General features: G+C 43.3%; 1 protein-coding gene across 4 annotated transcripts in view; it reads right to left on the bottom strand.

The window, feature by feature from the left end:
- Positions 1 to 25,232, bottom strand: part of FGF13 (fibroblast growth factor 13) — a 524,033-nt gene that overhangs the window by 188,501 nt on the left and 310,300 nt on the right. For 3 of the 4 annotated variants that reach the window (XM_060136938.1, XM_060136939.1, XM_060136941.1), the window contains one exon: positions 12,117 to 12,284. The exons of the other annotated variant lie outside the window; for it this stretch is intronic. In XM_060136938.1, the coding sequence (XP_059992921.1) occupies positions 12,117 to 12,284 (168 nt within the window). The remainder of the gene's footprint in view (positions 1 to 12,116; positions 12,285 to 25,232) is intronic. 4 annotated transcript variants of the gene reach the window in all.

Genomic DNA, 25,232 nt, shown 5'->3' with positions numbered 1-25,232 from the left:
GTTCCAAACCACTGGTGGCACAGTGGTTTGGAATCCGCCTGCCAATGCAGGGGACATGGGTTTGAGCCCTGGTCTGGGAAGATCCCACATGCCATAGAGCCACTAAGCCCATGCGCCACAACTACTGAGCCTGTGTGTCACAACTACTGAAGCCCGAGCGCCTAGAGGCTGTGCTCCACAACAAGAGAAGCCACCGCAACGAGAAGCCCGCACACCGCAACGAAGAGCAGCCCCCGCTTGCCGCAACTAGAGAAAGCCCGCGCACAGCAACAAAAACCCAACGCAGCCAAAAATTAATTAATTTAAAAAAATATATAACCGAATCATTTTGCTGTACACCTGAAACTAACAAATATTATAAATCAACTATACATCAATTTGGAGAAAAAACAAAAGCAAAGCAAAACAAGAAAAGTATGGTGCTGAGCTTTTTCTCAGGTCTTTTACACCTGAAAGAGGGAGTCAGGGGTCAGGGTATAGGATGAGCTAAGGCAACACAGTGCAGTAGAGGATATCAGGCTTGGGAGATAAAAAGACTAGGCTACAGATACCAATTAAGACACGTATTAGCTATATGACTCTGAAGAAGTTATTTCCCATCGCTACACACCAGTATCCCCACCATGTCCTGCAAGATTGATGACACCTACCTCATGGGTTGGGAAGAATAGCAATAATAAATCTGAAGTGCCTGGCACAGAAAAGATGCTTTAAAAATTTGATAGCTAAGCACCTAACCAAAGCACAGTATGGAACTTCCTACACAGAACAGACCACACAAATTCCCGAGACCTCCTTCTTCATGCTTCTGGAGGGCAGTGGACCACTTCCTGCAATCTCATTCCTTGTGAAAGTCACATAGAACAATCTCTTGAGAGCGATCCAACCCAGTTGGGTAAGACTTTCTCTTCATGTGCCTTTAAGTCAGTTCTCATTATGTAATGAAGGTTTTGTCATTCAGGGGTTTAGGTCAGCAGGTATTTTGTGAGCCAAGGTTTTAAGGCAGGTCAACTGGCCTGAGGTGATTAAGAACTGGCCCGCAGCTGAATACTGCACACCAGCACGGTGAGTAAATCCCAATTCTGACACTGCAGATTGTACAGCATTTCGACAGAGCCATATTTGATAAGAATTTGCCCTGTACACATGTTGAAGCTCAACCTCGCCGTTTCTCTTTTCCCTGAAGAACAAGCCACCTTTTTAATCCATCGTTTTTCTGACAGCAGGCCCGTGGTCCTTCCATGTCTTAGCTGCATTGGAGTATTGGCTCTACCATGTCCCAGTCAGGTGATCTTGGACAAGTTATTTCACTTCTCTTAGTCTCCATTTCCTCTTGCATAAAATGGAGAGGAAAAAAAAGTCACCTACTTATTTCTAAGGATTCTTGTAAGACTTAAGATAATATTAGGTAGAGCACTTGGCACATAGTAAATTCTGGATAATTGTCCGTTATTGTTTTCATTACTATTTACCATAGACTAGAGAGTAAGGTTCCAACAAGTAATGAGAACTCATGGCTAATATCTAAACCTCTAGGTAAAAACTAATCAAACAGAAAAGGGGAAATGCTGAGAGCAGGTCTTAATAACATTCCTATTCATGGTGGTAATTTTTTTTTTAATAAGAAACACTTTTAATTTTATTTATTTATTTATTTTTTGGCTGTGTTGGGTCTTCGTTTCTGTACGCAGGCTTTCTCTAGTTGCGGCGAGCAGGGGCTACTCTTCATTGCAGTGCGCGGGCCTCTCACTGTCGCGGCCTCTCTTGTTGCGGAGCGCAGGCTCAGTAGTTGTGGCTCACGGGCCCAGCTGCTCCGCGGCATGTGGGACCTTCCCAGACCAGGGCTTGAACCCGTGTCCCCTGCATTGGCAGGCAGATTCTCAACCACTGCACCATCAGGGAAGCCCCATGGTGGTGAAAAAAAATTTAACCAACAGAATCAGCTTTTTAATAATGAGAAATGATCTTTCCTCATTTCTGCTATTATAGGTGAAGAGCATCCTCTGGCTTAAAGAAAGATGAGGCAAGTGACCAGTTATGTTATTTATCTAGGGAACGTTCTATTGCACTCAAATGGAATTTAGCTTTTCATAATCATTCTACGCTTTCTCTGTGTGTCCTTGACAAGGTCATCACCTCCTTGAGGGTGAGGGTCATTTCACTTCCTTCTTGTGAGTGCTACACTCCACCTAACTCTAGGCCTGCAGAATTAGCAGGTACTTCCTGAGTCCCTTCTGCTTGTGACAACGTATTATCACAGCAAAGCTGAGAATGGCATGCAGACAGCATTTTTCCCTTTAAAACTAAGATGTTTCAGCAAAAAAATTGCTTTTAGACAACAAATGCACGTACAGGGCAAGAGGGGCAAAACTGAGCATATGGAGAAGCCATGGGGGGAAAAGGAGGCCAGAAAAACCACGTTTCAATCAAGTCCTGTCATTCGCTGGGGAAGTGACTTAACCTTCCCATACCTTAGTTTACTCATCTGTGAAAGGTTGGTAGCAGCCCCTACCTTACGGGGGTTTTGTGATCTTGCCTCTAAGGGGCTTTGCACAGCGCTCTCACTGCATGTAGAAGTGGCCCAGTGGAACTGTGCTCCCTTTTCCTTCCTCCTCGGAGATCCGATATTCCAGACAATGTATACTGGTTGCTTCCAAAGCTGGACATGCTTGAAGGTTGACCTGGAGCTGTTCTGAAAATATATATCTTAAAATAGCTGGGGCTCCTAAGTAGAAATAGGCTAGCACATGGGTGGAAGTGAACATGTGATTTTGATGTGTCGGAGTGAGTGTGGATAATGGCTGTGAAGCAAGACAAGGGTAAGTGTTTGATAAAATGCAGGATGTAATATCTCTTGTTCCACATTTTCCCACGGGCATTATTCAAGCGGCATATTCTCAAGCACGCTGACAAATGCTGTAGCGTATAACAAATAAATACCTGAATCAATGTAATTTAGAATGCTAGGAATGATTTAGAAACACAGATAACACTGAAAGTCTCCCAATCATGGCAAAGTCAGTTTTCACGCATTACACTGTGGGAGCTGGTGATGTCTGGATGATAAGAGGGCAAATGCCCCAGTGACGACAGCCTCGGGGACAGATACCCAGATCAGGGGCAGCTGGCGGCAACTTCAGCAATCTCACCCTAGAGCAGCAGCAATGAAGTCAAGAAGCACGTAGAAGTCCTCCTCTGGCATGTGGAGACGCTCTCCTCCTTCCCCTCCTCCCCCATCTTCTTCTTTAAGTATGATCACGGTGCTCCCGAGAATCATAGAGAGCAGAGCAAGGTTTCAACCACTGCTTGCAAGAAAGAAGGCTGATCACAAGGTGGCAGATTGCCACGCTCCTATGGAAAAGCCAGATTATATTTCTAAAAGCGCAGAGAGGCAATGAGGCAAGGGAACTTCAAAAAGGTAAGAGAGAGAGAGAGAGAGAATGTGTGTGTGTGTTGGGAAGGATGGATACCTTACATGGACACAAGTTCTAAAGGTCATATAAGTGCTGCCTGTCCAGCAGTGACCTCTAATCACAGGGCACCTCCTGAAGAGGCTCATGCAACCAGCATGATAAGAATTGTAAATGGACAGCTGACATCATACAACGAACCTTATGCCAAGGTAATTTTGTTCTAAGGCAGCGATTCCTACCCTGTTAGTACATTAGAATCACCTGGGGAGCTTTTTTTTTTTTTAAAAAAAAAAATACCCATGTCAAGACTCAGCCACAAGAGATTTTGCAGGGTTTTCATTTGGACAAGTTATTGGTTATTGCTTGATTTTGGTCTGATGTTGGGCTCAGACATCACTACTATTTAAAAGGTCCTCAGATAATTCAAGTGTGGAGCCGAGGCTGAGAATCATTGAAGTAATCTAAGCAAGTTTGCTGAATGTTGGGTCCAAAGACTTAGTGCTGATACGTGAACTTGTAACTAAGCACATTTTTTATTTAGTTCAGCTGACACTATTTTTCACAGCAAGACAGCAATACTTTCTTTTTTTTAGTTGAAGTATAGTTGATTTACAATGTTGTGTTAGTTTCTGGTGTACAGGAAAGTGAGATACACAGACACACATACACATATTCCATTTCATATTCTTTTCCGTTATGCTTTATTACAGGATATTTTTAAAATTTTATTTATTTTATTTATTTTTGGCTGCATTGGGTCTTCGTTGCTGTGTGAGGGCTTTCTCTAGTTGCAGAGAGCAGGGGCTACTCTTCTTTGCAGTGCACGGGCTTCTCACTGCGGTGGCTTCTCTTGTTGTGGAGCACGGGCTCTAGAGTGCAGGCTCAGTAGTTGTGGCTCACAGGTTCAGTAGTTGTGGCTCACGGGCTCTAGAGCACAGGCTCAGTAGTTGTGGCACACGGGCTTAGTTGCTCCACAGCATGTGGGATCTTCCCGGACCAGGGCTCGAACCTGTGTCCCCTGCATTGGCAGGTGGATTCTTAACCACTGCGCCATCAGGGAAACCCTATTACGGGATATTGAATAGAGTTCCCTGTGCTACGCAGTAGGTCCTTGTTGTTTACCTATTTTATATATAGTGGTGTATATCTGCTAATTCCAAACTCCTTATTCCTCACTCACCCCTTTTTTCCTTTGGTAACCATAAATTTGTTTTCTATGTCTGTGAGTCTGTTTCTATTTTGTAAATAAGTTCATTTGTAGCATATTTTAGATTCCACATATAAGTGATATCATATGATATTTGTCTTTCTCGTTCTGACTTACTTCACTTAGTATGATAATCTCTAGGTCCATCCATGCTGCTACAAATGGCATTATTTCATTCTTTTTATGGCTGAGTAGTATTTCATTGTATATATATACCACATCTTCTTCATCCATTCATCTGTCAATGGACATTTAAGTTGCTTCCATGTCTTGCCTATTGTAAATGGTGCTGCTATGAACATTGGTATGCGTGTATCTTTTGAAATTAGAGTTTTTGTCTTTTCTGGATGTAATCCCAGGAATGGGATTGCTGAATCATATGGTAGCTCTATTTTTAGTTTTTTAAGGAACCTCCGTACTGTTGTCCATAGTGACTTCATCAATTTACATTCCCGCCAACAATGTAGGAGGGTTCCCTTTTCCACACCCTCTCCAGCATTTATTATTCGCAGACTTTTTAATGATGGCCATTCTGACTGGTGTGAGGTGATACCTCATTGTGGTTTCGATTTGCATTTCTCTGATAATCAGCAATGTTGAGTGTCTTTTCATGTACCTGTTGGCCATCTGTATGTCTTTGGAGAAATGTCTATTTAGGTCTTCTGCCCATTTTTTGACTGGGTGGTTTGTTTTTGTTATTGAATCGTATGAGCTGTTTGTATATTTTGGAAATTAAGCCCTTGTAGGCCACATCATTTGTAAATATTTTGTCCCAGTCTGCAGGTTGTCTTTTTGTTTTTCTTATGGTTTCCTTTGCTGTGCAAAAGCTTGTAAGTTTGATTAGGTCCCATTTGTTCATTTTTGCCTTTATTCCTATTGCCTTGGGAGACTGACCTAAGAAAACATTGCTATGATTTATGTCAGAGAATGTTTTGCCTATGTTCTCTTCTAGGAATTTTTTATGGTGTCATGTCTTGTAGTTAAGTCTTCAAGCCATTTTGAGTTTATTTTTGTTTAGGGTGTGAGGGAGTGTTCTAGCCTCATTGATTTACATGCAGAAAGACAGCAATACTTTCTTGAGGAAAGCAACAGTGCATCGATTTGCATTCTGGCACAAGCTCCTCATCTCATCACGGACTGGTAACAAACAATTTCAGACCCAGCCCTGAACCACAGACCACATTTGGAGTAGGACTTCCCTAAAGATAGCAGGCGGGGGTCAGAGAACAAGGGAACGGCATTCATCTTCAAGTGTGTTACTTGTCAGAGCCCAGCTTTGATGGGAACACGCTGCTCAGTGGGGCCAGCATGGCACTTCCCAAAGCGTATTTGTGGGATGTTACTACGTATTACAAATAAAAAGGTTCTGATAGCTGGAGTATGTTGTTTACCACTGAATTGCCCAAAGAGAGACAAATTCCTAACCTGTAAGACTCCTTAAAACCTTTAATACTCTCTAAGAATGGTGTGGAATTCAGGAAACGTGTATGTGATCTCTCTTTTCACAAAGACATATGATCAGCGTTTCATGAAACATAATTTGGAAAATAGTGATCCAATAATTATTGAAGAACACGTGCAAGCGAGTAGAGTTAATTCTGCATTCTCTTCAACCAGGCAAACAAGTTATCATTTAAAACAAAGGAGTGAAAATTAGAGCTGAAGCAGCAGCACATCTGGTGCATCTCCTTCACAGAGGCAGACCTCCAGGCCTTAGGGCTGGGCTTGACTGGGGAAACAGCTCAAAGTCATCCAGGCTATGCCTTTTCGGATGTGGACCACAGTCTACCTGGGTCATACCGTGCTGGGTCAGAAAGGCAGATTTTCTTAAGTGGTTTATTAACTGGCTGTGAAAAGGAAAAAACCAGTAGGTGTTGCTGAGACATCAGAGCCCCGGAAGCACGTTGGCAATGCGATCCCTGATGTAGCAGCTTTGAAGGGGGCAGCGCTATATGGATAGATAACTTCCAGATTGTTTTCAAGGATCAGCACTTAGATTTTGACTTTGTTTTAAAATCAGAATCACCACAATCGTTCATCCAGTAAGACCTTTCCGGGAACTTTCCCAGGGCACTGTTCATTTAAACATAAATACTTGAAATGGAGGCAGATAACCGAGGGAAACCTCAGTCAAGAGAGTTGTAAAGGAGAGACTACTTCTCAGGAAACATCACCACTGTCAGGACGGGAACACCAAGGCTCAAGGGGGAAGGGAGGCCTGTTGCTTTAAAAAGTGAATCATCAAAGAATAAAAGGTTGTTAGTTCCTACCAGAAAAGCCAGCCTGGAGACTGAGTTGAGATGCGTGTATCTAATAAGAGAATAATAAATGCGCATCCTGGCCTGAAATTGAATTAGTGGCTGTTATGTATACTTCCTTGATCAAATTATGAGTTTTCCAGAGAGTAGAAACTATCCCCCAAATACAACTTAATGTTGTATTTGCTGCCATAACGTAGGGAAATAGGAGAGAAGAGAGACTGTGTTTCAGTGCCATTACTAGTTCCCTAACGTTGTTAGGAGATAACGAGTTGTCTTCTAAGAAGTAGCTGACAAGTAACCAAGAGAAATACATTTGATCACTTTATGGGGAGAGGACAGTGTTTATTCATTGCTAATCACCAAGGCCTTCAGATTTCTGGCTTTTTAATTCGATTTCCATATGGACCAATATTTTACTCCTTCTTGTGACTCTGCAGTTAAGCTGCCAATGGCTTCAATGAGCAAAGAAACCTCTCTGCTGTTGTTTTGTCATCCTTCATGTCATAAAACAAAGGCAGGGTGACCCTAAGTCATAGTTATTTTGAAATTAAAAGATTCAGAATAAGGTCTTTTATCTCTACAGAGCCACCCAAACATATGGCCCCATGTTCTTCTAATCAAATAGGAATATCCCCTCAATTCTCATCTTCAAGGGGACAGATATGGAAGCAGTTATACCCTTCCTGCAAGTCAAGACATTTTCAGATATCAAGCATCAGAGGTGGCTTCGTTTTATTGAACTATTAATTCAAATAGCATTACACCCATTTTTCTCAAAAGGCAAATTAGTATGAAAATGAGGAAGACACAAAACAGGAGACAACAAAGTTAAAGAAAAGGTGAGGATGAAAATAAAAACATTTCCCTCGGCATGTTCCTAAATGCTCTCCTACCGTCTTTCTCTCCTACCATTTAGGCAAGACTGATATTCATGGTGACATATTCTCTTTCTGGGATAAAGAAACCAAGGCAGTATCAGAGTAACAGACATTGTGCTTGTTACAAATATGCGCCCTTAACATTTGGCACATAATTTTGCTCTCTTTTGGTTGGTGAAAGCTGGCATACTTCATCACCGGGCTGGAGCACAGATTCTCTTCTCCTCCAACCAAAGTCACTGTGGTTGGATGCCTCTCTGAATAAAAAGGTTATGGATGTCCTGAGGGGGGAGATAGAATATATATATAACATTTTTTTTAAATCACATGAAAACAGGACTGTAGGAAGGAGGCCAGATGCTTGATTAAAAGATGGTGACAAAACCCTGAGCTTTGTGATACTTTCCTATATTGCATGAACTCCTTCAAATTTACTATTGTGATCAGGATTTTCAATCCTACAAGCAAATGCTGGGAATCCATGATTTCTTTTTCTCTGTAGATTTTCAACATTATCTACTTGTAAGCATGTATATCTTGGTGTAATTCTTCTGAACAACCTTCAAACATCAGTAAAAGCCCAATGACTGGCATTTCGGAAGCAACAAACTATACTGATAATAGATTGGCTTTCAGAAGTTACTCTAAATCAGTGATTTCATTTTGGCACACATGACAATGAAAGGAAAAAAATGAACAAAAGAATAAAGCTTTGATGATTATACTTTCTCTTGCCAAGAGCCTCCTGGAACAGGAAGAAAAAGATTTTGGTAACGATCTCCACTCTCCATGTGGCTTTCTTATAACAAAGAGCGTTGCTGGTACTGGGCCAAATTAGACTCTCAGATATTTGTATGTGCTTCTTCACCCAAATTCCAGTACTCACATAAGATTCCATCGTAAGTGGTTTTTATGGAAATAATCACATCACCGAAAATCACAAGTATCTGGAACAAACTAAAGAACTTATTTTGGAATTGGCTGCTCAGAAATAGAGAGCTGTTTTTGGCAAAGTGTAATCTGTCCTTAGTATATCCTGAAAAGCCAGGGAGGTATATCAGGCCTTCCATGTACTATTTTACATGAATTCTGAGGGCCCTGGACACAATACAAAAATGTCTTTTCAAAGATAGATGATTGTGAACAATTGTAAATAAGTTATCTGTACCAAATCTCAGATCATCATAAATTATAGAAATAACCTGGCCCTTATAAAAACATCACCAACCAAAAGTAACACGAAGACTTTATAATAATGCAAAAACAGTTGGTAGATTTTATCAATTCAGTAAGGAAGAAGAAAATTAATCCCAGCTGTATCATAATACACATAAACCTCTTTGATCTAATTTAATCATTTGTAAGACTTATCCAACTCTAACTTACATTTCACCCCCAAATTTCAATGAGTGTTTCATTTTTCAAATGAGTGCCGCACACACACAATCGCGTTAGAAGAGGTCACACTGGCAGCTTGGCATTGCACAGATCAAACCATGGATGGCTTAGCCACCCTGTCCATTGCCTTCACCTGCAGTGGAATTGGTGGGCAGCCACAGTCAAGGTCAATTTCATGCTTTGGCAGAAAGACCATGAGAGGAACTCTCTCTTCAAAATGCCTCACGTGAGAATAAAATGTTTCAAGGTATGGATACAGTTTAGAATTGAGAGTCTATCCATTTGTAGTAAAGCGATCTCTTATTTCTACTAATCATAATAAAATGTTACAACAACTGAAAGAGAGAACTGAAGACTGTACCTTACAGAATTTAAAAACCAGTCTTGCAAAAATCTTCCAGGTCGCCAGAACGGCCACTGAACCCTTTTAAACCCACAGTTACTTCACCTCCTGGCAATGATGAGTTTCTGGCCTTCTGTATCCTACATGAAGTAAGCATGTTAATTTCTTAGCATAGTTTCCTTATTTATCCGAGGTCTCTTCCACAGCATGCTTCCTTTCGCCCCCATCTAAGGTCTTCGGGATCCTGTTAATTTGTACAGAGATCAAGTGTATTCATTTTAAGGTCTGGGTTCACCATTAGCTTCTGGCTCCTTGTTTAAAGGGGGTACAGTAAAATTGTAAATAGTGTCAAAATATCATCCCAGAAAACCTCTAATGCATCTAATACTATTTATAAATAATTCATACAAATCAAGAGGGAAGTATTAGCTTTCACTATTCCAGGAGAGCAAGACTAAGGTAAACCTTCAGTCTGAAAGCAGACAATGACCACCATCAAAGTATACAAAAGTGAAAGGCTGGAAGCCACATTTAACACAAGGACAGCCAGCTTAAAAAGTATCCAAACCTTGTACAAGAGAGCTTCACTGCAACCCATTCTCTAAAGAATTTTTCATATCTAAAAACATTCATAACATTATTCACGATACACTCCAGATATTTTGAAAACTAATAGGTGGGATAGGGAGGGTGGGAGGGAGGGAGACGCAAGAGGGAAGAGATACGGGAACATATGTATATGTATAACTGATTCACTTTGTTATAAAGCAGAAACTAACACACCATTGTAAAGCAATTATACTCCAATAAAGATGTAAAAAAAAACTATATGTAATAAGAACACACCCATTAAAATTAGTTATTCAAATGTTGTTTTTTTTTAATCTGAGAATTGTTAAAACAATTTGAAGTAAGTTTCTAACCAATTGCTTGACTGAATTTAACCAACTTTTGTTTTTCAGGACGATGTGCAAGTACAAAAATAGTATAGTATCTGTAATACAGATACACACATCCATAAGAATATAATTACATAATAAATAGTATATTTCTCTCATACAGACACTGTTTTTGTGCTTGCAAATATATATATATAGAGAGAGATATAGATATATATCACATACAGATATCATTTTATAGAAAAGAAAGAAAATATTGCAATGCATTATATAAAGTCTTTGTCACTGGCTTAATTTTTTTGTTTCAGTGAAGCATAAAATCAAGTTAGTATCTTCTCTATGAAACCACCAAAAATTTGTCTTACTCACTGTAAAGGGCCACCATTTATATCTCCAGATGACATCAGCACTCATGTGCAAAGTGGATAGCTTGCATACGGGAGTATGAGGGGAAAGTAAAGGCAAATGCTCTATTCTATTGCTGAAATAGAATTAAGCATAGAAAAGTGTACACTTCTCATTTTCTGCCAAAGAACATTTAAAGCTCTGTTTGGAAGGGAGGAAAAAGGGAAGGCTTTGAGATGTAAAAATTTGCTTCCAAAACTATAGACTGGACTCAATTTGGATTAATTTCCTCAAACACCAAACTTTGAACAGAACCACACAGCAGAAAGACAGCTGTACTGAAGATCTCATAATGTTGCAAAAAGGGCAACTTGAAATCGGAACAAAGGCACTTCTAGAAATTGTACCAGAACCATTTATGCGAACGTGTACACCGAATGCCAAAGGACTAGTGAATATTGTCACCCCCAACATCATTCACTGGTAGATTGCATGGATAGTATTTGATCTTGGGTTGGGGGGGAGGGGTGTGGGAGAACATGAGCTGTTTTACCATAAGTATACTTCTCAAATGTCATTTTGGAAATCAAAACGTACACAGATGGCAAAAAGTTGACCACACTTGGTAATGTGAAAAATGTCCCTGTTTGATATATGCAAAACAGGTGGAAAAATGAATGAATACTCTTTCTAGAGACGAGGCACTTCACAGATAGATTTGTAGCACGGATTGCGATGAATACCTTATTGACCTCAGTTTAAGTAACAGCAAGTAGAGTTTTCCAAACCTGTACTTGAGCTGCAAAGAAAAACAAACTACTCATCGTTTCCTTGAGGCATGCATTTCACTATGGCAAAGCGCACCGGGCGTGCATGACAGGGGAAGTCTGGGCCTGCTTCAGCCAACTGAGTAGATCATGAGCATTCTTCGAACACAAGGCAGAAGGCTTTATGGAGTGGAGAAGAGTGAGAAAATTTGGAACAATCTTCTCATTATTTCATTTTGGAAGGGCCATTCCTCAGCCGACTGCTGCTTCAGGAAGGCGATGTGATGGGACCAGACTCGGCCAGATGTTGGCTACAGGAGCAAGCAACTTTAGCAGCCAAAACGGGGCAGTGTCATGACACCAGCTGAACACGTGTCAGCTGTGAGAAGCAGGAAGATGCTGCGCGCCCGGCCAGATCTGACTGTATTATACAGTGTCCCATCTGAGACTGCATAACACACTCACTGGCGAGCCACGGGGCCTCGGAACGATGTCAGGGGCCGAACAACACACAGCACAGCAGAGGGCAATGCACAGTCAGAAAGAAAGAGAAAGAAAGAAGAATGAGAGGAAACAAGCAAGACACACGTCCGTCGTGCACAAACCTTCGGGCTCTGTGTGTTCTTTGTGATGGACTTGCTTCAGCGGGCAGCAGAAGATTTCGTGACACTTAGCACGAAAGGGGGACTCTTTTTTCTTTAATTCCGCAGATTGGATGGAATCTTGCCGTAACATAATGTATTCCTGTGTGCCAGGGGGGGCGTCATCCAGAACTGTGGTCACCACATAACAAAATGAACTCAAGTTAGAGCTTCAGGAAAGCAGCGAACGTCTTACATCAACTCTACTCCCAGGAAGACTACAGAAACAACATTCCCAAGAAAAGTTTCAAAGAAAAGCATTGCATAGCTTGGGGGTTTTCTTTTTAAGGGCTTAGTTTTATAATACGAAAGCCCTGGGAATAGTTTACTCAGCTATACACACCTCGATTGCTTGTATAATGAAAATTTAACAGTGTTAAACTGTCCCGGATGAACAATAAAACATATTAATACCAATAACCATATTGTATCTAAATAAACACCATGGAGAGCTCACATGTTTCAGCTTGAAATCTAATATAAATATTTACAGGTGAAAATGGCAAATGTCCACCAACTTCTCAGTGTATTACTTTAGGTTTTCTTCCTCAGTCTGCTCCTGGAGAGGGCCCGGCTTCCATGCACTATGTACTGAGTCTGACAAAAGAATTCATTTTTTTCCCCAAAGAGAACTGGGGCTGTCACAAACATTCTTCACATATTCGAAACCCCCTAATGCAGAGAACAAGTTCCAGTTGAGAGCCTAATAATCAACATTGGCTCAAAGACCTACCTTGAATTGCGGAACAGCAGGGCCTGGTTCACTAATTCTGGCCTCAGATATACACCAAGCCCCTCTCAGCTTGCTAGGCCCTTTGTGCATTTTCCTAAGCAAGACTGAATTTCTAGTGTTTTCTCCCTGCAAAAACAAGGTGTCTGCTTTTACAGGGTCTGCTGCAACATTCTTTAGCCTGGTAACTACCCACCAAAGTGGGTGCAAATTTGATCTGCATCTGCAGAAACAGAGAACTGACCCCAGCATGGATTTTTTTCTCTTTCATGCCCTTCCCAATGAGGCCGTCCCATTTTACTGGGAGTGAGTCAGTGCCCCTAAAGCTATGATTCACGGCGAGCTGACTCATTCTACTCCCCCAAATGCATACACTTAACATGCATTGAGAAAGACTGACACCAGCGGCACACTTCCTATGGGGAGAATAATGCTGCAGTGTTTGTAAAATACCAACAGCTTATGGCTGAAATTAGATGGGATCTCAAGCTTCCATGTTTGGCAAAACATTCCCAGCTCACTGGCTGGGATCCTAACGGACATTAAGAACTTTCTTTCATGTAGGAGTAAAAAAGGTATAAAAACCAACATAACTTTGAAATTCGTATTATGAGTTTAGAACAAGTTCTTGATAGATTGCTTGTATGTGGAATTGTTGTCTTCCTTTATAAGTCATTAAATTATGCAAGAAGGTGATGAATATTTTAGTTACTTCTCTTTCTATTTTCCTCTAGCTCCCAGCAGCACTAATCAAAAATACTATACAGACAAACCCCCACTGCTTTTCCTGGCAGAGTTCCCTTCATCTACTAGGAATGTGACTATAACTTCTTAGAATCTGGTCGTTGAATGCACATCTTCGGTAGCAACAGCTGCTATTCAAACCATTTGCAACCATTACCTGCCATGAGCAGTTAGTTACGACAATATAGACACTTATCAAATTCCAGCATCATAGGTAAAGATAAATTCTGATTTTACCATACAAAATATTTTAGGGGGCTTCCCTAGTGGCGCAGTGGTTGAGAGTCCGCCTGCCGATGCAGGGGACACGGGTTCGTGCCCCGGTCCGGGAAGATCCCACGTGCCGCGGAGCGGCTGGGCCCATGAGCCATGGCCGCTAAGCCTGCGCGTCCGGAGCCTGTGCTCCGCAACGGGAGAGGCCACAACAGTGAGAGGCCCGTGTACCGCAAAAAAAAAAAAAAAATTTAGGGAAACCTCCCAAACTTGGAACTCAAAAAAAAAAAGCAAAACCCCGCCCATGATTATACAGAAGCTGAGAAATCCCATTTTCATGCACTGTATATAAGAAACAAATTTTAAGATTAAAGGACAATTGGAGGATTAAAAAAAAGAACAACTTTTGGATAATATATAGAGAACTTGCTATTCAGAAGTACATGATAAACACCAGTAAATTGTCTTCCATTTTCATTTTTCAATACCAAAAATGACGTCACAAATGGGCATTTCTGGAGATTAATGACAGGCTGAAGGTAATAGCCTTTGGCTGACTCTCCAGCCATCAGCTTTTCCCCGCTGGTCATTAATTCCCAGAAAATGCCTTGCACTGACATCATTATTGTTTAATTAGATACAACTGGTTATCCGTAACATACAACAAAATTCTAGTGAAAGCAACCCAGTGACTGATACAAGAACCAGCCCCCAAATTCATCATGATGGGAAAGCATGAAAGTCACAAAAGTGCAAGATAATTGCTTTCCACAAAATTCTCTCTCTCCTGTTCTTTCTTCAAGCTGAATTTAGCAAGTGCAAAAGGTGCCAAGATGCGAGCATTTAAGGTGCCATCTGAGTAATGACCACAGGCACAGAACATTTCCTTGGAAATCGTGAACACCTGGGAGTTAATGGCTTAGCTTTGGGTCCAGGCCCTCTCCACTCAATGCCCCAAACATCAGTCAATTCAGGCAAAACAGAAAGAAAAAAAAGAATATTCAATCTATCAGTACACCTGGGTGTCATGTTGACACGAGAGCTAAAAATATTTTGGACTTTGTAAACAGAAGTGGCATCATCCACGCAACACCTCACACAGGTGTATAAAATCTCTGAATGTAAATTTATTTTGGATGAAAGATTAAAACTATTATGTTAAATGCATTTATTCTTAGGGCTCCTTCAAGTAGGACAGTGGATGCATGTGCAGTTGACAGCAGCGGGAATGACAGGGGACTTCCCACAAGACCCCAGCATCAAGGCAGGTGGGTACCTTAATTCTACTTCCTTACAAAAAGAATGAGGAGACAATGCTTCCAAGGGCCACTAGCTCTGGAAAAGAGGAACACTTGTAAAGAAGTCAGCTCATCAAAACAGGAAGAAAGAATGGGATTTGCCTTTCCCTGGCTTAGTACTATGACTTCTGCTGTTTTCCCCCTTCTAGTGCATTTCTTCTTGCACATCACTTCTAGCCTCTGAAAACCACTCTCGCCTTTGTTCATTGGAACCATTTGTCCACATTTACTCAATGACTCCTGCTGTTCTTCTAAATAATATTTATCTAATCTTGAAGGTGCATGAAAGACTCCAGTGATTAGGTAGATGATAGATTTACACCAAACCTCTTCCAGTTTCAGAGGTTCAACTTGACTCTTCAAGACAGATAAGATGGTAAGAGTGGCTTAGCCCTCATGGTTGATTTCTGGACCGTGGGGCCCATGCTTTGAGAAACCCCGCGAGCCCCATGACAACAGCAGTCAAGGAGTAGGCCTCTGCTGGGAAATGACACCCACTCAGCCAGTGCCCTTGGCCCTGATCACCTACTCAGAATTCCAAAGTCCCACAAGAGTGGTTGAGATTTGGAGGAGACAAGTGCACACATGCAAATTCACACACCCACAGACACGCAGACACTGACAGGTGGCATACGCAGAGATGAGGGTGGCAAAAATAAGTGACTCTACTGGTAGCATGACAGTTAAGAGCACAATTTATGAAAGACCTAGTTCCCATTATAAAAGGTGTTTATTGACTAACCATTAGGTGGGCAAGCCTGCATCCAGGATTGGTTTCCCAGCATCAGTACTGGATTGGCATTAAACCACCCCCACTCTCCCCCAGGCTTCTCAGCAATCACCTAGATCAAGGTCATGGTCAGGGGTTGGGGGTCATTCATGGTAAGGGAAGAGAGTTTATGTCTAAACCTGATGACCTGGTCTGAGGTACTCATGATCACAGAAATAGTGTTCCCATTTCAAACTGGATATAAAGAAAGCATCAATCTGTAGCAAAACAATCTTTGATAAAATTAAAGATAATTCCAAGTAATATACTTCTTAAATGTATTTTTTTAGTTAAAGAAGTTAACAATCATTTACCCTTTCTACGTTTAGAAAATCCACTTCCGGAACTTCCCTGGTGGTGCAGTGGTTAAGAATCCACCTGCCAGTGCAGGGGACACGGGTTGGATCCCTGGTCTGGGAAGATCCCAAATGCTGCGGTGCAACTAAGACCGTATGCCACAACTACTGAGCCTGCGAGCCACAACTACTGAGCCTGCGAGCCACAACTACTGAAGCCCACGTGCCCTAGAGCCTGCGCCGCAACTACTGAGCCCGCATGCTGCAACTACTGAAGCCCATGCGCCTAGGGCCTGTGCTCTGCAACAAGAGAAGGCACCGCAATAAGAAGCCCGCGCACCTCAACGAAGAGTAGCCCCTGCTCGCTGCAACTAGAGAAAGCCCGTGTGCAGCCCCCCCCAAAAAATTATCCACTTCCTGTTTTACTCTATAACTTTTATCAATAAATATAACATAGGTGGGGCTTCCCTGGTGGCACAGTGGTTGAGAATCCGCCTGCCGATGCAGGGGACATGGGTTCGTGACCCGGTCCGGGAAGATCCCACATGCTGCAAAGTGGCTAGGCCCGTGAGCCATGGCCGCTGAGCCTGCGCGTCCGGAGCCTGTGCTCCGCAACGGGAGAGGCCACAACAGTGAGAGGCCCGCATACTGCAAAAAAATAATAATAATAATATATATATATACCATAGGTTACATAAAATACCTACCCAAATATTTAGTAGTATCACGAACACTACAATCTTCCACAACATTCCAAACACAATTCCTTTAGCGATAACTTAACGCAACCCCTTTGTCTTAAAACATAAGGTAAATAAAGCTCAAGAAGGGGAAGTGACTTGACAAGCCACACAGCTATTGGAAAAGCACAGCCTAGAAGCCAGGATTCCAGTGTGTTTACCAAAAAGTCTAAGGTAAGACTGCTTTGTACAAACATTGATATATTTAACAGGGATGGGGATCACCGGTGTTTCTTAGCCTCAAAGGTTATCTCTGTCTCCAACGAAGTTTTCTGTCTTTTTTTTTTTTTTTTTGCGGTATGCGGGCCTCTCACTGTTGTGGCCTCTCCCGTTGCGGAGCACAGGCTACGGACGCACAGGCTCAGCGGCCATGGCTCACGGGCCCAGCCGCTCCGCAGCATGTGGGATCTTCCCGGACTGGGGCACGAACCCGTGTCCCCTGCATCGGCAGGCGGACTCTCAACCACTGCACCACCAGGGAAGCCCTGTTGTTTTCTCTTTTTAAATGAACTCTTCAGAAAGATGACTCAACATAATTAATGACGTGATTTTAAATCAAAGCAAATCTGAGATCACCAGGGCAACAGAAATGAACACAGCCATGGGACTACCAAAGTTATTAGACATATATTAGTGACTTCAACAAGCAAATACTTGAAAATATCTATGAAACAGAAAATATGGCAAAATGTACAGATTATCAAATGTCCTCACATAATGAGAAAGTGAGACGAAAACGAGTAATTAGAGCGATTACTTTTCCCTGTCACTGAGCACCTGTCAAGCTGAAAGGTACATCAACCACAGGATGAGTTAAGACCTCCATTTTGCCTCCCAACTTACACTCTATCTACTTACGTGTATCTATTGTTCAAGCTTTACTGCCACACTGGATACTATCAAGATGGCAGGTTTAAATGTAAATGAGTAACTTAAATAAATAATTACTGAACTGAATTGATCAATACTAATGATCATTTGATTTGGCTAAGACAGAAATAACTGTAAAATATTTCTAGAAATTTCAGTTACCTTCGCCTTTGCGATCTCCCCCATCTCCATGCAACCCCCAAGCACTATCCAGCCTTCCTCCAACTCTGTTTGTTCAGGCTGTTTTGCTCTTTTCATGGTAGAATACAATGCAAACTCCCTACCACGGTGGCCACCCACCTCCTCAATTCCATCACATGCCTATCTTCTTCCACACACTAGCTTTACATTAGTATCTAGAATATGCTAGGCTTTTTCCTGCCTAAAGACCGTGTACTTGCTGTTCACTCTGATGCCCCTTTTATGTCCTTCAGGCTCTACTCAAATGCCACCTCTTCTGAGATGTCTTTTTAGCCATGTTAGGTAGGTTTGCACTCGTCACAATCTGTAATTATTTTATGTATGTATGTAGGTATGTATGTATCTCTCATCTGACTCTTCCCACAAGAATACAAGCTCTCTGAGGCAGCAACATTCGTTGTCTCATTCGCCATTCTATATGTGGGGTCCATCATAAAACACACTCAAAGAATTCTTATGAATCAAATGAAGGATGCCCTTCTTCACCCAGCCTTCCCACAAAGCTCACTCTGACTCTTCATGTCCATATGACAATTTTTAAAATTAATTTTATTTATTTATTTATTTTTGGCTGCGTTGAGCCTTCGTTGCTGCACGCCGGCTCTCTGTAGTTGTGGCGAGCGGGGGCTACTCTTCATTGTGGCTCGTGGGCTTCTCATTGCAGTGGCCTCTCCCGTTGCGGAGCACGGGCTCCAGGCGCATGGGCTTCAGTAGTTGCATCACGTGGGCTCAGTAGTTGTGGCATGCAGGCTCTAGAGCTCAGGCTCAGCAGTTGTGGCCCATGGGCCCAGTCACTCCGCAGCATGTGGGATCCTCCCGGGCCAGGGCCCGAACCCGTGTCCCCTGCACTGGCAGGCGGACTCCCAACCACTGCACCACCAGGGAAGCCCCATATGACATTTTAAGAAATTTATCCTGTCATGCCTTGAGACAGCTTTCTGGTCATAATCCTAGGTTTTTACTGACAAGTTAGATTGATAATTATTTTCTTATATATGGTCTCTCCTCCACAACTTGAATGTCAGCTCCCAGAAGACCAGAACAATGTCTCTTTTGGTATCATCCTTGCTTTCCTAGTGGCCTACAATGCTTTGCACATGGTAATTTTGCATGCATAAAATTAGTGCCTTCTAGGGAGAGCCCTGCCTACCTTGAAGGCGAGTGCTAAGAAGAAGGGGTCAAAAATGGAAAGAGTCCAGCACATTGCCCGGTACCTGGCAGGCACACAGTAGTGGCTGCAATGGAGGAAACGCTGCCCATGACAGGGATGGAGCCGGTGAGCAGTGTACCAGGATCCCCACCCTGAGTCACAGCTGACTTCCCGGGTGACCTCTGGAATGCCAGGTCAGATCTCTGAGCCTCAGTTTTCTCATTTCAAAAATAAGTCATGTGGACTAGGCCAGGGTAGCGCAACGTTAGCACTTTGACACCTGGGGCTGGATAATTCCCTGTTCCGAGAGGCTGTTCTGTGCACTGTAGGATGTTTAATAGGATCCCTGACCTCTACCCAGTAGATGCCAGTAGCATCCCTGTTCAACTTGTGACAACCAGAGAGGTCTCCAGATACTGTCAAATCCCCCTTTACCAGTGGGATGAGAGCAAAATCATCTTAGTTGAGAATCACTAGACTTGATGACAGGTAAGCCCCCTGTGTTCTATAAACCTCTCTGTAAAGCAGTCGTACCAATCCTGGAAGCCCCTTTGTGATATTCGGAGATGCTCAGCATCTTGCAGGGACTCAGCTCTTCTATTCAGGGGAGTTTGGCCCACACAGTCCAGACCAAAGAGCGAGGAAAATGCGCTAGTGAGCATGCCAATGAGCCGGGTAACAGAAAGCCCCTAACAAGATGGAAAGCACTACGGCTACACACCAGTGGGGTCCTTACTCAGCCCAGTGCAAAGGCTTTCTCTAGTGAGTGACGACACAGAGCAGCACCAATGGCATTGTTCAACTCTAGGGGAGTAACTTCAGGCACGTGCTGTGAATAACAGACAGGGCACAGGCTACCAAAGACCCTGCTCAAATGGGGATGAGAAGCAAGGAGACAGAGCAACTCTCTGTGGCCTTATCTAAGGAGCTTCCTTGAAGACTGGCATTCTCATCATCAAAGGGCCCATGTCACCAGGAAGGATGCACATCCCTACTGAAGACAGAAATGACTCCCTTAAGAAGAAAAGTGGCAGCTTCCTCTAGCAGAGCAGAGTGTGCTTTCAGAAGTCCCCTGCCCCAGCAGGAATGACATAGGTTTTGTCCCTACTGCCATTTCAAGCATGTGAGAAAGAAATGCCAAGAAATACATTCCACCTTAGAACACTGGCTGCTGCTAACACATCTCAGTATACTGTTCAGAGAGCTGATACCAGCCCATTACTTTCAAGTTTTCTAGCCGGATGTCATTGCATTCCTCTCCCATGCACCCTGCTCAAGTCCAAGCGAAACTGAAGTATCCATCATAGTGCACTGCAAGGCTTGTTAAGACACAGACTGCTGGGCCCCCTCCACTAGAGTTGCTTGTTTGTAATTAATTTATTGTATTTTATTTATTTTTGGCTGCATTGGGTCTTCGTTGCTGCACGCGGGCTTTCTCTAGTTGCGGCGAGCAGGGGCTATTCTTTGTTGTGGTGCGCGGGCTTCTCATTGCAGTGGCTTCTCTTGTTGCAGAGCACAAGCTCGAGGCGCGTGGGCTTCAGAAGTTGTGGCTCAGTAGTTGTGGCACACGGGCTTAGTTGCCCCACGGCATATGGGATCCTCCTGGACCAGGGATCAAACCCGTGTCCCCTGCATTGGCAGGCGGATTTTTAACCACTGTGCCACCAGGGAAGTCCTCCACTAGAGTTTCTGATGGAGGCGTTCTGGGGTGGGTGTGAGTATTGTCATTTCTAACAAGTTCCCAAGTGCTGCCGCTGCTGGTCAGGGATCACACTGGGAGTATGATTGCCCCAGCTGTTCGTTTTACCTGCTCCAGCTACCTCTGCCATCTGCATTCTCCGCCAGGAACAAACATAATCCATACCAGTGGTTCTCAGCTGGGGTTGAGCCTTAGCGTCACCTGGGGAACTCTAAAAACTGAAGTACCCGTGGTGCCACCCCAGATCAATTACACTAGAATCTCCAGCCTGAGGCCAGAGCACTGGCGGGTTTCCAAGCTCCTCGGGTGATTCGACTGCACAGCTAGAGTTAAGAAGGACTGTTTTAAGCCATTCCTTGCTTTCTCCAGTGAAAATTCCTCTCTCATTTTTGGAGGGTGGGCTCTGGCGCCTGATTATCTTGCAGTTGACCCTTGAAAAAGATGCAGGGTTAGGGGTGCCAAACCTCCATGCAGCTGAAAATCCACGTATAACTTGTAGTCAGCCCTCCCTCTCCACGGTTCCTCCATACCCGTGGTTCCGCATCTGCGGATACAGCCAACCACGGATCATGTGGTCCTGTAGTATTTATTAGTGAACAAAAATCCCACATGTAAGTGGACCCTGGCAGTTCAAATCCATGCTGTTCAAGGATCAACTGTATTTCCATTTCTTTGCACACCTCAGCCAACAGCGGCCACGTCCCCTCGGGCAGTGGTGCTATTCACTGCGTAAAACTCTACAGCAGCTCATATCTCCCCACAGCCGGTCCGTTCCAGCCTGAGCACTCAGCCCCTGTGGTTTGTCCATAGTTCTACCACAGCATTAACCCACCCCTGCCCTGTGTTTTTGTTGTGTTTCAATATGACTACCTCCTCACTAGCCAGTTTTGTTGCAGTGAGTCAAAGTAAGCTCTCTTCTTATTAATACCCTTCAAGGTCAACGTCTTGGGTTGGTGAGAACAGGCGTCTTGGCCCTGAAGCCAGTCTGTGATGCTGTATCTCACCCTCAAGGTCACCCAGAGCCACTGCAAACTTCACATGTGCCCCAACTTGAACCACAGTGCAGTCCAAGCTCATGGTCACAAAACAAAATGGTACCAAGAATTCATCGGGAACCTTGTTGGTGACTGGCTCAATAAATACACTAGTCCTTCTTTTATGACATCACAAAAAAAGGAGGTTTGCATTACATTTTCCAGAAATTGCTCCCTTGAACCCTGTAATTCAGGGGCTCTCCACCCTAGCTACAAAATCAGGATCACGTAGGGAGCTTTTATAACATGCCCATGCCCGGGCCCCACCTCCAGAAATTCTCCTTTAATTGGTCTTGCAGCGGGGTGTGGACCTTGGTAGTCAAGCTCCCCAGGTGGTTCTAAGGTGCAGCTAGGGTGGAACCAGTGTGTCTAATCAAAGGAGCAAGAGAAAAATTAAGGCCGCAAATGTAAGCACAATTAACTGCAAAGATGTTTTCCTGAACAAAGAAGGAAGCGCTCTAGGAGACACTACAACTTCAGAGTTCTAAGCCCCTTAATTAAATATGGAATACAAATGGCTCTCTCAAGGAGGAAGGTTTAAAAGCCTAAGGGAATGAAAAAACGAGGTACTGGCAAAGGCGTCATAATCCACCAGTCCTGGTTCAAATCCCACTTCTAATCCCAAACTCCCAGTTCTCCCCTCCCCCACCTCCCTCTCTCTTGGCAACCACAAGTCTGCTTGGGATTAGCAGATGTAAACTATTATATACAGTATGGAGAAACAACAAGGTCCTACTGCACAACGCAGGGAAACATTCAATATCCGGTGATAAACCATAATGGAAAAGAATATGAAAACACAGTGTCTATATGTGAATAACTCAGTCACTTGGCTGTACAGCAGAGATTGCCAGAGCATTGTAAATCAACTCTACTTCGATTAAAAAAACAATCAATTTTTTAAAAAAAATCCCAGTTCTGGGACCGAAAGTGGTCTCGACAGTGTGACCTTGGGCAAGTCCTGTCTCCTCTTTGAACCCATAAAATAGTCTGATAGCTATTTTGAAGTCAGGACCCTGGACCAGCAGCATGGGTATCGCCTGGGAGCTTGTTAGACATGCAGCCCCGCATCCCTGCCAAGTCTAGACCCACAGAGTCAGAATCTGTATTTTCACAAGGTTCTGAGGGGACTGCTAGTCATATTAAAGACTGAAATACGCCTAGAACAGTGGCTGGCAGATGGTCATGCAGTCGGCCCTCAGTATGGGTTCATTCCCTTTTCCCTTGAGGCCAAACAACTATTTGGGTGGCAATTAAATGTATATTCCTGGAAACCCAGGCACAGGGTAGAAAAAAGAGCACTGAACTTGGGAGACCTCTGCCACCTACCGCATAACCTTGGGCGCGTCAATTTCCTACCTTTTACAGACGATCCAACTGAATCAGTGTTTAACTCCTAACAATGTTGTTTTTAAAATTAAAAGAGATACTTGGATGGAACCATCCAGCACAATGTCTAGCCTTTGATAGTTACTCCACATGTACTAAGTACTCCCTAAGCATTAACGGAGGCTGAATCCTATTTAACATGAAAGTGACTTTCTCAAGAAAACAAATGCCAACACCTACTTTCTAGCTGGTCCAGACAAGGCTTCACACGGCCCTCATGTTAGTTTTCTAACCAAAGCATGGAGAATGACCCACAGGAGAAAAAGACGGCTGTACTGCTCAAAGAGTAATAAACTGACTGACAAATGGTATTTCTTCGAGAATGCCATCTGGAATTTCTTGAAAATGTTTCATTATGACTGGTTTCACGGAAAAGTTTTATTTGGTCTCACTTATTTTGTTTTTTTAATACAGAGTGCTTCTGGCCACGATGTCCTAGGGGCTGAAATATCTAGGCAGCCTTTAAAGATTACTTATAGATTGATTCTAGGTATGGCTTTTCCACCAAATTTTGCCTCTTCCTCCGTGCATAATGATGGAAGCCACTGGCACCATTTTGTAAGCGGCCTTTGTCTTCAGACACAGTAAACTAAGGGGACTGCCCGCAGCACACTGTTCCAGCCAGCTCTGCCGTGTGTGTGTGTGTGTGTGTGTGTGTGTGTGTGTGTGTGTGTGTGTGTGTGTCTGAGGCTAGAGACATGCCTTTGTCTTTAATAACTATTAGTACAGGAGCTCCGGTTAGGCTCACAAAATGATGTCATAGTTACTCACAGAAACGTTCTCGCCTGAAATCTTTGATCTTAAGACCTTTCTTGGGCAACATCACAGGCTAAATTGCTACAGAAAGCCTATTTTCTCCTATCAATCTTTTCCATTTTTAGAGCATTAAATCTCAGAGGAATGAGGTTTCATCACCTACATACTAGAGAGTGCACTCTCAAGCATTACACCCGTCTTTCTAGAAAATGTGTTCATTGTCACCATACTTCTTCACATGGACGGCATGCTAGAAGAGGCCTGCAATACGCATGATCACTATTTCCTTCACATTTTTATTTCATGTTTTGAAAGCTAAGCTCTAATACAAATCTCATGGTTGCTCCAAATCTCCTGAGATGTCTCGAGAGCCCAGGAAACCCCACCTCATAGGCTCTGCTGACAGCCAGAAATTTCTCAGTCCTGCTGACAGTGACTGGAAAATTATATTGTAATGTTGCTTAAAAATTATATGACTGGGGCTTCCCTGGTAGCGCAGTGGTTGAGAGTCCGCCTGCCGATGCAGGGGACACGGGTTCGTGCCCCGGTCCGGGAGGATCCCACATGCCGTGTAGCGGCTGGGCCCGTGAGCGATGGCCGCTGAGCCTGCGCGTCCGGAGCCTGTGCTCCGCAACGGGAGAGGCCACAACAGTGAGAGGCCCGCGTACCACACACACACACACAAAATTATATGATTGGGAGAGTGATCAGTACCATCAAAGTCACCTCTACATCTCCATGTCCCCCCAAAAAGGTATCTAAGCAGCAAACTCATTTTACCTTATCAGTTATGAAATACTACCCTCTCTTTCAAGCAAGCAGAGTTCTCTTACTTCCTCTCCCTGCCACTGTTCCATGAGCATATGTGCTTCTATCACTTACTGATGTGTCCTTCCAGCCCCAGCGACATTGAAGAAAGTTCACTCAAGTACATTAGCAGCCCATCTTGACTAAACTTTTGGGAAGAACCATGAAGTAAATACCAATATATGGGCTGATCTATAAAAACCCTTTCTCAAAAACTATAAAGTATGCATATGTCATTGTGGCTTTGTGCTACCTGGCATTCAACATAGTATGGCTGTGTGAGTGGATTGAGAAGGAGGAAAGGGGGAAAGAAGGCCCCAGAAAAGAGAGGGGAGAAGGCTCTTCCAACTGATCAGGACGTGAGCCCTGGCATGTCTTACTTCA

This window comes from Lagenorhynchus albirostris, chromosome X (genome assembly GCF_949774975.1).
Source record: "Lagenorhynchus albirostris chromosome X, mLagAlb1.1, whole genome shotgun sequence".
NCBI classification, from domain to species: domain Eukaryota; kingdom Metazoa; phylum Chordata; class Mammalia; order Artiodactyla; family Delphinidae; genus Lagenorhynchus; species Lagenorhynchus albirostris.
The sequence above is the reverse complement of the archived record's forward strand: the minus strand, read 5'-3'. Positions and strand labels throughout refer to the sequence as shown.